General features: G+C 56.6%; 1 protein-coding gene across 1 annotated transcript; it reads left to right on the forward strand.

The window, feature by feature from the left end:
• Positions 1-12811: 12811 nt before the first annotated feature.
• MGAT3 (beta-1,4-mannosyl-glycoprotein 4-beta-N-acetylglucosaminyltransferase) lies at positions 12812-14425 on the forward strand. Its single transcript, XM_068972039.1, has one exon. It carries the CDS (start codon positions 12812-12814, stop codon positions 14423-14425), a length of 1614 nt encoding a protein of 537 aa, XP_068828140.1.
• Positions 14426-14730: the final 305 nt, after the last annotated feature.

Here is a 14730-nt window from a genome sequence, read left to right on the forward strand (position 1 = left end):
TGGTGATGGACAGGGAGGCCTGGCGTGCTGCGATTCATGGGGTCGCAAAGAGTTGGACACGACTGAGCGATTGAACTGAACTGAACTGAACTGAGATGAGGAGACTGAGGCCTGGACAAGTGGGAGGAGGTGGAGCCAGGAAGCCAGGCCCTGTGAAGGGCAGAGCTGGCGCCAGGCCAGGCCGAGGCCGGCTCATCAGGTAGCCACCTACCTGCGGCCTGCGCTCTGCCTGAGGGGTGGGGAACCACCCTCAGGGAGGAAGGAAGCAGCTGCTGTCCCGCCATGTGGGCCGGGGACTGGGTCGGGCAGCGCCTTGCAGCAGCTGGGACAGGACGCTGCCTCACCTGTGGCTTGCCACCCTGGGGTCCGAGGCAGGTACCGGATTGGGTGAGGGGAGGGTGGGCCTGGGGGCTCTAGGGAGGGGCCAGGCAGAGAGCAAGGTGGGGGGGCGGGGGGCGGGGAGTGGGAAGCCCCAGGGTCTAGGTCGGACACTCTGCCGCCACTTAAGAGGGTGGGTCAGGCTGGGCACTCTGACCCTGAGCCTCCTTCCTCACCTGTGATGGCACTGGCAGCCAATGAAAGGATCAGACTGGAACAAAAGTACTTAGTGCCCCTGCCAGAGGGTGGTTCTGGGAGAGGCCTCAGGTGGGCCCGCTTCTTCTGCCCATATTGCCAACAGGCTGGTGGCGATGGCTGTTGGCACAGGAGTCCGGGGGTCCCCAGGCCATGTGGTCAGGCCCAACTGGCAAACAGCAAGCAAACGGAAACCTCCAGCAGGGGCGCAGTTGTGTGGCACCCTTACTGTCTGAATCCGGGCCATTAGGGCCAGGGAGAAGATAATGGGGAAGCTGGGGATAAAAACTGATGAGAGAGAGCGTGTGGGCAGGGGGCAGCAAGAGTCAGGTCCTTTGGGAGGTTTCAGGCCCCCAGAGCTCCTGAAGTCCAGGCCTGGCCTCAGAGTTTCCCCAACTTTTTGGAGCACCAGACCCCCTTCAAGCTACTGGAGACCGCAAGATGGGACCCTGTTCAGGGTGATCTGTTCCCATTGGAGTTGGATGAGGGGCTGGGAAAGGGCCCTGGGGCTCCCTCAGCCTTTCTCAGGGAACCCTGAGTTTTGTGAAACGTGTGTGTTTTTTTTTTTTAATTTTTATTTATTATTTCGCTGTGCTACCTCTTAGTTGAGGCACGAGGGATCTTTAGTTGCGACATGCAAACTCTTAGTTGCGACATGTGAGATCTGGTTCCCTGGCTAGCGATCGAACCCGGGTCCCCTGCGTTGGGAGTGCAGAGTCTTAGCCACTGGACCACCAGGGAAGTCCCTGAAATACAGTTTGAAGTCAACACAGGCCCACCTTGCAGAGTATCTCATGGTGGGGTGGGAGGACTCACATCGTTACAGGGGGAAGGGAAGGGAAGGGAAGCTGCCAGCCATGGGGGTTTGGGAGGGTGCAGCTGTCCTGGGCATGGGGCTCTGGTGGCTGGTCCGGGCACATGCCAGAGCCAGGGAGGACTGTGACACACAGACTCAGGCCCACGGGCTCCTGCCAGAGGCCCCTCCCTGGGTCAGGCTCAATGCAGCCTCCTAGCCTTTGTCCTGGAAATCTTGAGTAAGGAGTCACGGACGTGGTGTATGGGGCTCCACTTCCTCCCAGCTGGGTGGTTTCTGGCAGAACTTTCCAAGGTTGATGGGAGGCTACCTCTGATCAACATTATCAGTTTTCTATAAATCCAGCGTTTATAGGAAGTCAGGTCTCCTAGTCCTTAAGTTTGGTCTCCCTGAGGGTACATGTGTAAGAAACTCCACTTTGTATCTCCTCTGGTTCTACTTTATTTATTTAGTTTTGGCCATGTGGCATGCAGGATCTTAATTCCCCGACTAGGGATCGAACCTGTGACTCCTGCCTTGGGAGCACGGAGTCTTAACCACTTAAGCCCTCGAAGCCCTCCTCTGGTTCTATTTTAGGCTGAAAGTTTTGCACAACTGCCTTGGGACTGCTGATCCCAGAGGGTGCTGACCAGGATGCGGTGCCCAGGCTCCTGCCCTAGCCACCCCCAAAGTGTGGGGAGTGTCTGTGCCACCCCTCGGGGCCCCTCACCCCTCCCCAGGCTCGAGGCTCCTGCTTTGCTGCCCCTGCGCTGGGCTTCCCAACACGTTGGCTTCTGAGCCCTTGGCCCCACGCTGCTGTCCCCCCGCTGCACGGTGGCTCCTTCTCGATCTTGGGTCTCCGTTGAAGGGTCCTCTCCTTGGGAGGCCCTCCCTGACACCTGGCACCCTCCGCTGGTCAGTTTTCTCGTTTGCCCTCTGTTCCTCCACTGGACTGAGCTCTATGAAGACCTCCTCGCCCCACCTGGCTCCCTGCTGTACCCCCAGCTCTCACCCACCCCAGGGCAGGCAGAAGCACCAGTGGCCTGATGGTGGTCCGTACATCTCCCAAGGCCCTCTCTCAGCCCCCGGGTGCCTTCCCTCCGCCCTGCTTCTGCGCCCCGCCCCCCAGCGGCTGTGCGGCGCTGCTGAAGGGCACAGACGCAGCCGGGTCCTTGGGCCTGATATCCCAGCCTAGCACGCCTCCCTCTGCTGTCGTTGTCATTCAGTTGCTCAGTCGTGTCTGACTCTTTGTGACCCCACGGACTGCGGCGTGCCAGGCTTCCCTGTCCTTCACGATCTCCCAGAACATGCTCAAACTCATGTCCCTGGAGTCAGTGATGCCATCAAACCATGTCATCCCCTGACACCTCACCTCTCAATGTTTCCTGGCATCGGGGTCTTTCCCAATGGTCGGCTCTTTGCATCTGGTGGCCAGAGTCCTGGCCAAAGCTTTTCCCTCTGGCTTGCCCCAAACACTCACTGAACGTCTGTCTGTCTGGGCCCCGGGCTGGGTGTGGGGAGCGCAGGCCCACCTGACTTAAGAGAGCAGTGTAGGGACAGAGGTGAGCAAGGCAGGGGACAAGGCCTGTCGCCGCCAAGGGTGACGCACCCAAAGCAGGGGTTGGAGGAGATGGGACTGCCCCAGGGTGGGGCAGTTAGGGTCAGGGCTGGGGCACCTTGGGGGCACCTTGCTCTGCAAACACCTGTTCTCAGTGCCCACAGAGCCCTTTCTGTGGCTTGTTTGTAGGTCTCTGTGTTCAGCCTCTCTCCTCATCCCCAGGGCCATCCCAGAGTCCCCACTGCCACCCCAGAGGCCTCAGTGGTCTCCCTCCTCCTGTGACAGACACTCTCCACGTGCCCCTCACCAGCTGTTGTCTCACACATACCTCCTGGTCCAGGTACTTCAGACACGCAGACCCCTCACCACTGCCCCAAGACGGCCATATCATCACTCCATTTCACTGGTGAGGAAGCTGAGGCCCATGGAAGTGGTGAAGCCCTGCCATCTGGCTGCAGGGTCTGGACGCTGTCTCAGGAGGCCTCTGTGCAGATCCAGGCCTAGTCACCCCCCACCCAGCCCCCCGTCTTGGATCAGTCTGTGTCCCCGCCTGGCACAGACCACGGGCACCGGCTGGTCCCTCACGGCTCTGCTCCCGCTCGTCCACCTTCCCAGACCTTCCTCAGGCCCTGCCTTCAGCCCCATCTTGGTCCCGGCATGTCTGGGCTCCCCTCAGAGCACCATGCCTCCTCCGGCTCTCTCCCTCAGTCACCTAGTATTTAGCAGTTAGTGTTAGTTGCTCAGACATGTTTGACTCTTTGCAACCCCATGGAATCCTCTGTCCATAGGATTCTCCAGGCAAGAATACTGGAGTCAGTAGCCATTCCCTTCTCCAGGGGATCTTCTCGACCCAGGGATGGAACCCAGGTCTCCTGCATTGCAGGCAGATTCTTCACCATCTGAGCCACCAGTCATTCCGTAGTTCTTAGTCCAGGCTGGCCCGCTAGAGCCGAGCCAGCAGAGAAAGCAGGAAGTGCCCAGGGAGGTGGCCTCAGTGCCCCATCCGGCTGGTCCAAGAACTGGCTCCCGATGGGGCTCTGCCTGGACGCTTGGGTGCCTTATCTGTGGATGGGGAGAGTGGTAGCTGTGCCCCACCCCCACCCCCTGGTAAACAGGTTTTGCCAGGACATTCCGGTCACGTGGGCAGATGGAGTTCTTCCCTTGAGCCGATTCCCTCTCTCCAGGGGATGCCAGGGGAGCAGAATTCCTGGGGACTGAGGGTCATGGTACACCACACCCACCCTCAGCCATTCTTGTCCAGCCCGGGGCAGGACTGCCAAATCTGCAGCCCCACTCCAGGTCTACCTGTTAGCAAGTGCAGGATGCTCGGGGAGCCTCAGTTTTCCATCTCGTCTTCATTCCCACAAGCCCTGGGTGGCGGAGTGAGTAGCTTAACCTCTCGAAGCCCCGTATTTCCTCATTTGCGACATGGAGACACACGAACCTTCCTCCAGGCTCTGCCCCAAGCATCTGCCCCTGATTTTTTCTCCAGCCCTCGGATCGGCAGCACCTGGCTCATAGCAGGCTCTTGGTAAACGTCCACCGGCGGCCTGGGTCATGCGCTGGCTGTTGAGTGGCCTCAGGTATAGGCTTGTTTCTTGTGGAGCCGGCCTGATGGATATGAACCAAAGGGATGAATAAAACAAGGAGAGATGACTCAGCATCAGCTGTTTCTCCCACCTTGCCGGAGCTCTGGGATCCGTCATGTTCTGTAGCCACCTCCTCGGCCCATCTCTTCTCTATGTGGGATTGGGGAACCTCACGTCGGAAAGACCTTTATTTAGTTCCAGACTCAGCGGGAGGTGGTTGCTGTCTTCTGGTCCCTGAGACACTGGTTTCCTCTGCTGAGCTGCAAGGAAGAACCCGGAAGTGGTGGCAGAAGCTCCAGGGAAGCTGATTGAGGCCAATAGAAGAATTTCTAGCAGCCCCAATGACCCGGAATGGGCGGTACTCAGAATTGGACAAGCAGAGGCCAGATGGGCACTCGGGAGGGGCACTGGCATGGGGCAAGAGGTTCGGTTCTGAAAGCCAGATAAGTCACTGAGAGTGCACTGAGGTGATGGGTGCCAGTCAGCAGTAAGGAGCCCCCCCGCCTCCCAAATTTGCCCAGTCATTTAACAAAGCTGGCCGGGAGCAAGGCCTGGCACACGGAGCTAGGCAGAGCCCTTGGGTGCTGTAGAGCGGAACTGGGATGGGGTGCAAGGCAGACTTTGGCTCAGTCAAGATGCCTGCTGAAGCACATGGGAGCTGGTGAGAGTCCATCTGAAGGTACTCTTGGGTTGGGGGTGTAGATTCCTGCCAGGAGTGGAGACAGAGGGTGGGCTGTGCAACCTCCGAGATTTCCCCCATGGATATTCCAAGAGTGCCCTGAGCACCTCCTAGGTGTCAGACCTGTTCGCTGCTGGCCCCTTCTGTCAGCCAGAGGAGTTGGGTGCCCTGTGGCTGCTGACAAGCTGAGGACACCAGGGATCACAGCTGTCAGCAAGGTGTTTCGAGGCAAGACGGGGAAGGGGGCCAGAGGGTGGTGAACAGGGGACATGGCCGTTAGGACAGAAGCTGCAAGACCACAGCAGAGGCTGGCAGGGGCCAGGGTGAGGCCGGCTAAGGGCCGAGCTAGGACCCTGGTCAGCGCATGTGAGCTCAGGACCATGGAGAGCGCCACAGGAGCCTGGTCGCCAGGTGACAGCTGTCAGGGTGCACCCATACCCAGGAGGCTGCCGCCCGCCTGACGAGCACATGAGTCACAGCCCGTGGCCTCCAGGGAGCACCTGTCTTTTCTCTGGCCGGCAGCTTCTACTGGACGCAGCCTGAGCCCAGACCCCAAGGCCGTGACTGGGTTGTGGGCTTTGGGCTCATCTTCCTTCTCTCACCTCATAAGCTTATCAAGCACAGGCCGGGTGAAGAGGTCACAAGAAGGAGGGAGGAGCAGGAAGAGGCAGGGTAGAAAGACAGTCTGCCCAGCTGGAACCTTCAAGCATGGCCATGGCTGAGAGTCAGTACAGAAAGAGCAGGCCCTGGGTGGGCTGGTCCTGCCAGCATCCTGGGTCTGGGTCAGCTTCCTGCGGCCATGCTTATCTGACTGTCAGGAAGCACCTGCTCCATTCCCATCACCTTCCTGCAGGAGACCCAGGGCTCTGAGGCTGGTGCAAACCTACAGAGTGAGTGAGTGAGTGAGTGAGTGTGTGTGTGTGTGTGTATGTGGCGGGGATCTTTTAGGGAGGCTGGTGCAACCTGCAGAGTGAGTACGTGTGTGTGTGCGCCTGGGGGTCTTTCATGGAGGCTTCCAGAGAGTCTCATAATTCTTCCCTCCTTTCTGTAGAGCCCCAGTGGAGCCCAGGGAAGCTGGGCACTGTTTCCCAGCCCATCTCCCATCAGAACTCAGGTTCTGACCAGGCTCCAGTTGAGCCCCCCACTCAACTCCTTGCTGCTGTTAAATAAGAAAGCACCCACCAGGCCCCAGGCCCTGCCAGGGGCTCAGCTCTGGTTGAGCCTGTGCACCTGCTGCCCCCTCCCCCAGCTGAAGGCTCTCCCTACTCTTCTTCCAGGTGGGGGAATAACAGCGGTAAGAAGAGCTAATGCTTATTGGGCTCTTACTCTGTGCTAGGAGCTTCACATGGGTTATTATTGAACCCTCATTTTCTAGATGAGCCAAAGGAGGAAAGTTATTTTCACCTGCCAAGGCCACGCAGATAGGAATGGAGAAGGCAATGGCACCCCACTCCAGTACTCTTGCCTGGAAAATCCCATGGATGGAGGAGCCTGGTGGGCTGCAGTCCATGGGTTGTTAAGAGTCGGACACGACTGAGTGACTTCACTTTCACTTTTCACTTTCATGCATTGGAGAAGGAAATGGTAACCCACTCCAGTATTCTTGCCTGGAGAATCCCAGGGATGGGGGACCCTGGTGGGCTGCTGTCTATGGGGTCGCACAGAGTTGGACATGACTGAAGTGACTTAGCAGCAGCAGCCAAGGCCACGCAGATAGGAAATGGCAGAGCCAGAGGTCTGAGCTGGACTATCTGGTTCTAGGCTCTGTGTGCACACAGTTGGCGGCTCTGGCTGAAGCTTGCTCCCTGACGGCTCCCTGCCCTCAGAGGCTCGTGTCCAGAGATGAGGAGATAGATGAGCAGATGGGCTCAGCACTGGGAAGAAGGGACGGGGTGGGGCTGCAGATTGGTCTCTCTGATTCGGTGACTGAAGTGGGCAAGGCACTTACAGAGGACCCTGCAGAGACAAGAGCTACCTCCAGCCCAGCTCTGCCATTTTCCATCTCCATGGAGGTAGTTGAAGGATGACTTCCGCCCCCGTCAAAGGCTGGTCCATTCTGCAGGTCCCGGAGCCACTGAGTGTGACTCGTCACTCACACTTCACGCCAGCTCTGACCGCTGCCTGCACCCCGGCCCTTGCCCAGACAGTGCCGCGGCCTCCTTGCTGCTTCCCCTGCTCTGTTCTTCAGGTGACTGCTCTCAGCAGAGCAGCCCAGCTGAGCCTGGACGCTTAGCATCCTCCCGTGAAAGCCGCACTCCAGCACTTCCGTTCCGCCGCCCCTCCTTCCTTGTCTTCTGGCCTCACTCTTTGTAAGGCCCACCTTGGCCGCCTGATTACCTGCGAACCTGCCCACTCCTAGTCTTTACCGCTTTATTTTTCTCCAGAGCACATCTTTCTAACATACCGTATGGTTTGGCTCATTTTAGTGGCCACAGCCCCGTGCCTGCTCACCCTGCGCCAGCTCCACGAGCTGGGGGCTCTTGTGGTCCTCATCTGCTGCGCTCCCAGGGCCAGTGCAGAGCCTGGCACTCAGTGGGCTCTCAATAAGTAGTTACTGAGTAAATGGAGGAGATGGGTTGGGTGACGCCCTGCAGGGGGTCACATGGGTCAAATGCAGTGATAGCTGTTCCGTCCACGGACTGCCTTCACTGGTCACTGGTGGACTCTCCATGGGACCCTTATCACCCCACTTGGGTTTCACTCCACTTGGGCTGAACTTGGCAGATGGAAGGGACCCAGGACAGCTTTACCACTGGATGAAATCCCACTACTGACCCCACAGGATTGAGTCCGACCCTTACTGATTGTGTGTCACTAAGTTATACCATCTCTCTGGCCTCGGTCTCCTCATCTGTAAAATGGGACAGTGGTACCTGCTGCATGGTGGGGGGATCTGGTGAGGACGTGCATGTGATGTGCTCAAGACAGTAGCTGGCCTGTAAATGTCAGTGACCATCAGCTTTATCGGTACACCTGGTGGTTCAAGATGAAGCTTTATAATGGAGGCAGAGATGCTGAAGCAGGGGTCTAGTTTGGTTCCATGACCTTAGCCCGCAGCCAGGCCACCAGCACCAAGGAGGGCTGTGATCTCAGATGTAAGGAGGCAGAGGCTGGTTCGGAAACCGAACTTACCTTGAGGTCCTGATTTGATCGCCTTCCTAATATCCTTTGGGGAAAGTCTTGCCATCTTTCTGAGTCTCAGTTTCCCCATCTGTGAAAACGGTGATCACAGTCCTCAGTCTCCCTGGGTGGGCAAGACTTATGTGAGACCCCAGGGCCCATGCTTATCTATTTATTCGGTTTCTTGTTTACAGGCCACTCAGTCTATAAAATGTATTTGAAAATACTTGAAGATAAGATAAAAAGAGATCAGGCCAAGAACAAGTTCAAGGAAAAAAAAAAAAAAACCCAGACAGCTGTGTGTAACAGTGTCCCAGAAAACTTGGCCTGTGAGGCACTGCCTTGCTCTGGGCCAGCCTCTGTGTCTGTCAGCCTCCCAGCAGCCCAAGCCACAAGGGATACACACTCCATTCCGTGATTCTTGGCAGCAAGCCGGGCTCGGGCCTTATCACATGGCCTCACCCTGAAGGCCCCTGCAATTCAGAGGGGGGACTCCCAGGCCCTGGCGAGTCTGTTTTCCAAAGGGTGCAGCTGGCCAGAGGTAACTAGATCCTAAAAGCCTGTCTGACCAGGGAGCTGAGGGGCAGCTGGGTCGGTGTGACCTCAGCAGGGCTGCGGGGGCCCCTTACCTGAGTTTCTCTTACCTTCCTGGGGCCTGTGTTCATGGCTGCCGGGAGGTTTCGTCTGAGTGGCGGCCCCAACCTTGCCTTGCACCACTCACGGCCAGTTCAGTCCAGGGAGGCCTGTGATTGGGGTGTCCCATAGAGACAGGCTCCAAGTGGGCAGAAATGATCTGCCAGAAGGTGCAGGGCTGCCTTGCCAGGCCCTAAAAGCCCTCAGGAGGGCACTCTGGAGACCTCTGCCATGCTGACCTTGTTTGCTGTGTTGCCTTGCGCCTGGTCCCTGCCCCAGCAAGAGCTCCCATCCTCCTGCCTCTCCTGGGCCTCAGCTATCGGCCACTCCACTCACCCCGCCGGCTGGGTCTGCCTTTGCCAGAGCAGGGCTAGAATCCGTGGTGGGGACGGGAGCTCCCTCCCGCCTCCCTCAAAGCCAGTGGAGACCAGTCCCCGCCCGCCCCTGGCTCTGCCCCAGGGCAGCTGACATTTAGCAGAGGTCAGGCCCCAACCCCTGACTGTCCTGCCTCCTACAGTCAGCTGTGCCGACCCCCGCCTGAGGCCAGGCTCCAGGGTGTCTGCATTTAAACTGGAGGAGGGGGGACATATGAGGGCACAAGTATCACCCTGGCCAGCAGGACTGGCAGACTCAGCTGCTCCTCACTAGCGTGCTCAGGACTCCTCACCAAGGTGAGGCTGGGGAGGGTGGCCCCTCCTCCCCGACATGAAAGGGTGGGAGGATATGGTCCTTAAAGCTTGTTCTAGATCAAACATTTCATGATTGTGCGCCTTATAATCATGTAGTTTAGAGAACATTTATGTTGGAGTCTTCCAGCCTTGAGCTTTGAAAGAAGTAGAAACCTGTTGAATCCCTGCTGTACACCAGGAACTCTGTACTCATTTCACAGATGTAGAAACCAAGGTTCAGAATGGTGAGGAGCCTGGCTTTAGTTAGGAAAGGAAGGGGAGAGTATAGCAAGTGAAGTGAAGTCGCTCAGTCGTGTCCAACTCTTTGCGATCCTGTGGACTGTAGCCCACCAGGCTCCTCCGTCCATGGGATTCTCCAGGCAAGAATACTGGAGTGGGTTGCCATTTCCTTCTCCAGGGGATCTTCCCGACCCAGTGATCGAACCCAGGTCTCCCGCATTGCAGGCAGACACTTTAACCTCCGAGCCACCAGGGATGCTCAAATGACCCAGAGGAAGAATCAGAAACATAGGGAGAGGCCACAGAAAGGAACATTTTAAGGGAAAGGACAGTGCGCTCCCCCCCGCCCCACCCCACCCCCGCCACACAGGAAGGGAAATGAAAATACCAGTTTCTGTCCCAGCCCCTTCTCTGCCTCCATAAGTCACTCCAGCCAAGGCACTGGTGATTAATTCAGTCATGCCTGACTCTCTGCAGCCCCATAGACTGTAGCCCTCCAGGCTCCTCTGCCCATGGAATTTTCCAGACAAGAATATTGGAATGGAGTGCCATTCCCTTCTCCAGGCGATCTTCCCAACCCGGGGATCGAACCTGAGTCTCTTACGTCTGCTGCGCTGGCAAGCAGATTCTTTACCACTCAGTGCTACCCGGGAAGGCACTGGTCTGACTTGGCCAGATGGGTGTAACCTCCTGGCCGGTGTGCCCTCTTTCCTGGGCTGTGTGGTGAGAGTCAAAGGTGCTGCACAGGCTCCCTCATGAGATAAAGAGCATGGCTGAGTTAAGAGTGGAGTCCAGTTTAGAGTAACGTGAGCCTTTCAGTTTCTTAGTTGTGACCACATACTGTGGCAATGTAAGTGTCCACACTTGGGGAGATGGGGTAACCAGTGTAAAGGAACCCTCTGAACTATCTTTGCAACTTTTCTGATAAGCTACAAATATTCTAAAACAGAACTTCGTTTTAATTATGAAAAACAATATATATGGCTTTCCATTCCATAACCATAAACTAACTGATAAACTGTGCAAACAAGTAGGGAATGGTCCCTCATAGAGAATGATTCATTCCAAATGAGTATGGAATATGTGAAATTTAAAAGGAAATGGTACATTTATTTCTACTGACATGAAAATCTCTTTAACCTGTGGTTGATTGAGGAAAACCACTTGATTGGATGAGTGTTCAATAGAATAATAATTATGAAAAAATATTAAGCTGAGAACAGAAAAAAATGCATATAAAACCAGTGATGCACCTCAAGCAGATAATATTTATGGCTGGATATCAGTCAACTGCCTTGCATGGGGCAATGAAGGAGTTGTTATTCAGTCACTCAGTCGTGTCTGACTCTTTGCAACCTCATGGACTATGACACCCCAAGCTTTTCTTGTCCTTCACTATTTCCTGGAGTTTGCTCAAACCCATGTCCGTTAAGTTGGTGATGCCATCCAATCATCTCATCCTCTGTCGTCCCCTTCTCCTCCTGCCTGCAATCTTTCCCAGCATCAGGGTCTTTTCCAATGAGTCGACTCTTCGCATCAGGTGGCCAAAGGATTGGAGCTTCAGCTTCAGCATCAGTTCTTCCATTGAATATTCAGGGTTGATTTCCATTAGGATTGACTAGTTTCACCTCCTTGCTGCCCATGGGACTCTCAAGAGTCTTCTCCAGCACCATGATTCAAAAGCATAAATTCTTGTGTGCTTAGCCTGCTTTATGGTCCAACTCTCACATCTATACATGACTTTTGGCAAAACCGTAGCTTTGACTGTATGGACCTGTGTTGGCAAAGTGATGTCTCTGCTCTTTAAATACATTGTCTAGGTGTGTCTTAGCTTTCCTTCCAGGGTGCAAGCATCTTTTAATTTCGGGGCTGCAGTCACCATCCTCTGGAGAACTTTTTCTTAATTGTGTTTATTAAATATGTTAGAATTAGAAGTGTTCCCTTGAGACCTGGAAATTTTTTTCAGTGAAAAAGGTTTGTTAATATAGCCACACGCACACAAAGAGACAGACAGATGGACAGATAGAAGGAGAAAGCATCCTGGACAGTGCAGGGAAGGGACCCCATGTCTGCAGCCTACAACCCACTCTCCCCCTCCCTTAGGGCCTGTTAGCCCCTTGGGGCAGGTTCCGCATTGTAGGGTTGAGCTTCTCCCAGGATGCATTCTGTTCTGGAGTAAAGCCCAGCAATGCAGCTGGCACAATCATGGTGGGGTGGGCCAGGTGCTGGAGCTGGCTGCTGTTCTGCCAAAAGTTTTACTTTCCTTTTAGTAAACCTTTTCAAAGGATTCGTTTGAAACCACTCTTGCACACAAACAATTTCAATTTTTTATAGACAAGAAGATAATTTCAATATACAGTCATTAAAAGAAAAAAATAGAAACAATAGAAGTAAAAACATATATCACCACATTGGGGCAACAACATACATCCAGACTTGACCATCATTGGGAGGTCCCTGCAATCTGGAGTCCCAGATGGGAAGGGTTTTGGGTGGTGCATACACCCTATGGGTGATAATCCAGATTGCAGCTTTGAGGGCTCCTGCTTATAATCCCAGGCCACAACCTGGTACTATAAGCAGTTTGTGTTCAAAAATGCAGCTCTGGGTTGTCTTTTTCGTTTTTAACTTTTACAATGCTATTTGTTTCACCTTTTGAGTCACAGGATTTCATTAGACCCCAGGGGGTTGGCCAGACCTCCAGGGGCTCAAGAATCCCAAGACCCACTCCCTTTCTTATTTAAAGTGCTGCCTGACTTGCTTTGCTTTCAGGCAGGCATGGAATCCAGGCAGTGTGCAAGCAGGTCAGAGGCCGGCTCTCCTTCTGAAGCCTGAACACGACTTTTTCTATTTTAGTTTCTCTAGAAGTTGCATTCCTTCCCTCAGGAGAAGAGCCTCAGGCTCCCCTCGCCAGGCCTGCAGACTCCTAACCGCTCTTTCTCCCCCGTTTCCTGCAGGATGAAGATGAAACGCTACAAGCTGTTTCTCATGTTCTGTATGGCCGGCCTGTGTCTCATCTCCTTCCTGCACTTCTTTAAGACCCTGTCCTATGTCACCTTTCCCCGCGAACTGGCCTCTCTCAGCCCTAATCTGGTGTCCAGCTTCTTCTGGAACAATGCCCCGGTCACGCCCCAGGCCAGCCCGGAGCCGGGTAGCCCCGACCTGCTGCGGACCCCACTCTATTCCCACTCACCCCTGCTGCAGCCGCTGTCGCCGAGCAAGGCCACGGAGGAGCTCCACCGGATGGACTTCGTGCTGCCCGAGGACACCACCGAGTACTTCGTCCGCACCAAAGCCGGGGGCGTCTGCTTCAAGCCAGGTACCAAGATGCTGGAGAAGCCCCCATCGGGACGGCCAGAGGAGAAGATGGAGGCGGGCGACGGCGCGTCGTCGTCGGCGCGGGGCCCGGGCCGGCAGCTGCTGAGCGCCCGGGAGCGAGCGGGGAGCCGCGGTGCCGGCACGCGGCGCAAGTGGGTGGAGTGCGTGTGCCTCCCGGGCTGGCACGGGCCGAGCTGCGGCGTGCCCACCGTGGTGCAGTACTCCAACCTGCCCACCAAGGAGCGCCTGGTGCCCCGGGAGGTGCCGCGGCGGGTCATCAACGCCATCAACATCAACCACGAGTTCGACCTGCTGGACGTGCGCTTCCACGAGCTGGGCGACGTGGTGGACGCCTTCGTGGTGTGCGAGTCCAACTTCACCGCGTATGGGGAGCCGCGGCCGCTCAAGTTCCGCGAGATGCTGACCAACGGCACCTTCGAGTACATCCGGCACAAGGTGCTGTACGTCTTCCTGGACCACTTCCCTCTGGGCGGGCGGCAGGACGGCTGGATCGCCGACGACTACCTGCGCACCTTCCTGACGCAGGACGGCGTGTCGCGGCTGCGCAACCTGCGGCCGGACGACGTCTTCATCATCGACGACGCCGACGAGATCCCCGCGCGCGACGGCGTGCTCTTCCTCAAGCTCTACGACGGCTGGACGGAGCCCTTCGCCTTCCACATGCGCAAGTCGCTGTACGGCTTCTTCTGGAAGCAGCCGGGCAGCCTGGAGGTGGTGTCGGGCTGCACGGTGGACATGCTGCAGACGGTGTACGGGCTGGACGGCATCCGCCTGCGCCGCCGGCAGTACTACACCATGCCCAACTTCCGCCAGTATGAGAACCGCACGGGCCACATCCTGGTGCAGTGGTCGCTGGGGAGCCCCCTGCACTTCGCCGGCTGGCATTGCTCCTGGTGCTTCACGCCCGAGGGCATCTACTTCAAGCTGGTGTCGGCCCAGAACGGCGACTTCCCCCGCTGGGGCGACTACGAGGACAAGCGGGACCTCAACTACATCCGCGGCCTGATCCGCACGGGGGGCTGGTTCGACGGCACGCAGCAGGAGTACCCGCCGGCGGACCCCAGCGAGCACATGTACGCCCCCAAGTACCTGCTGAAGAACTACGACCAGTTCCGCTACCTGCTGGACAACCCCTACCAGGAGCCGAAGAGCACAGCAGCCGGTGGGCGGCGGAACAAGGGTCCGGAGGGAAGGCCACCCGCCAGGGGCAAATTGGATGTGGTTGAAGGCTAAGGCTGCATGATCTTACAGGGCCAGGGGCAGGGTCGGGGTGGGGTGGGGTATTGGCCCCTGCCCCTCCTGTTGTTACCTTTCTGCCTCCTTCCACCCTCTGGGTGGTTCGTCAGAGGACCAGGAGTGGAAGGTGGGGGAGTCTTTCCTACTCAAGCCCCTGTGAATCCAGGGTCAGGCCTGTGAGCTCAGAAAACACCCTTACCCCCCAGGGTAGGAGAGCAGGTGCCACCGCCCCTAGGAGTGCTGCGGCTGGGAGGTGCCTGGAGAGAGCTCAGGAGGGTTACTGGGGAGCAGGGGTGGGCGGG

The sequence above is a fragment of the Capricornis sumatraensis genome, chromosome 4 (genome assembly GCF_032405125.1).
Source record: "Capricornis sumatraensis isolate serow.1 chromosome 4, serow.2, whole genome shotgun sequence".
In the NCBI taxonomy this organism is placed as follows: domain Eukaryota; kingdom Metazoa; phylum Chordata; class Mammalia; order Artiodactyla; family Bovidae; genus Capricornis; species Capricornis sumatraensis.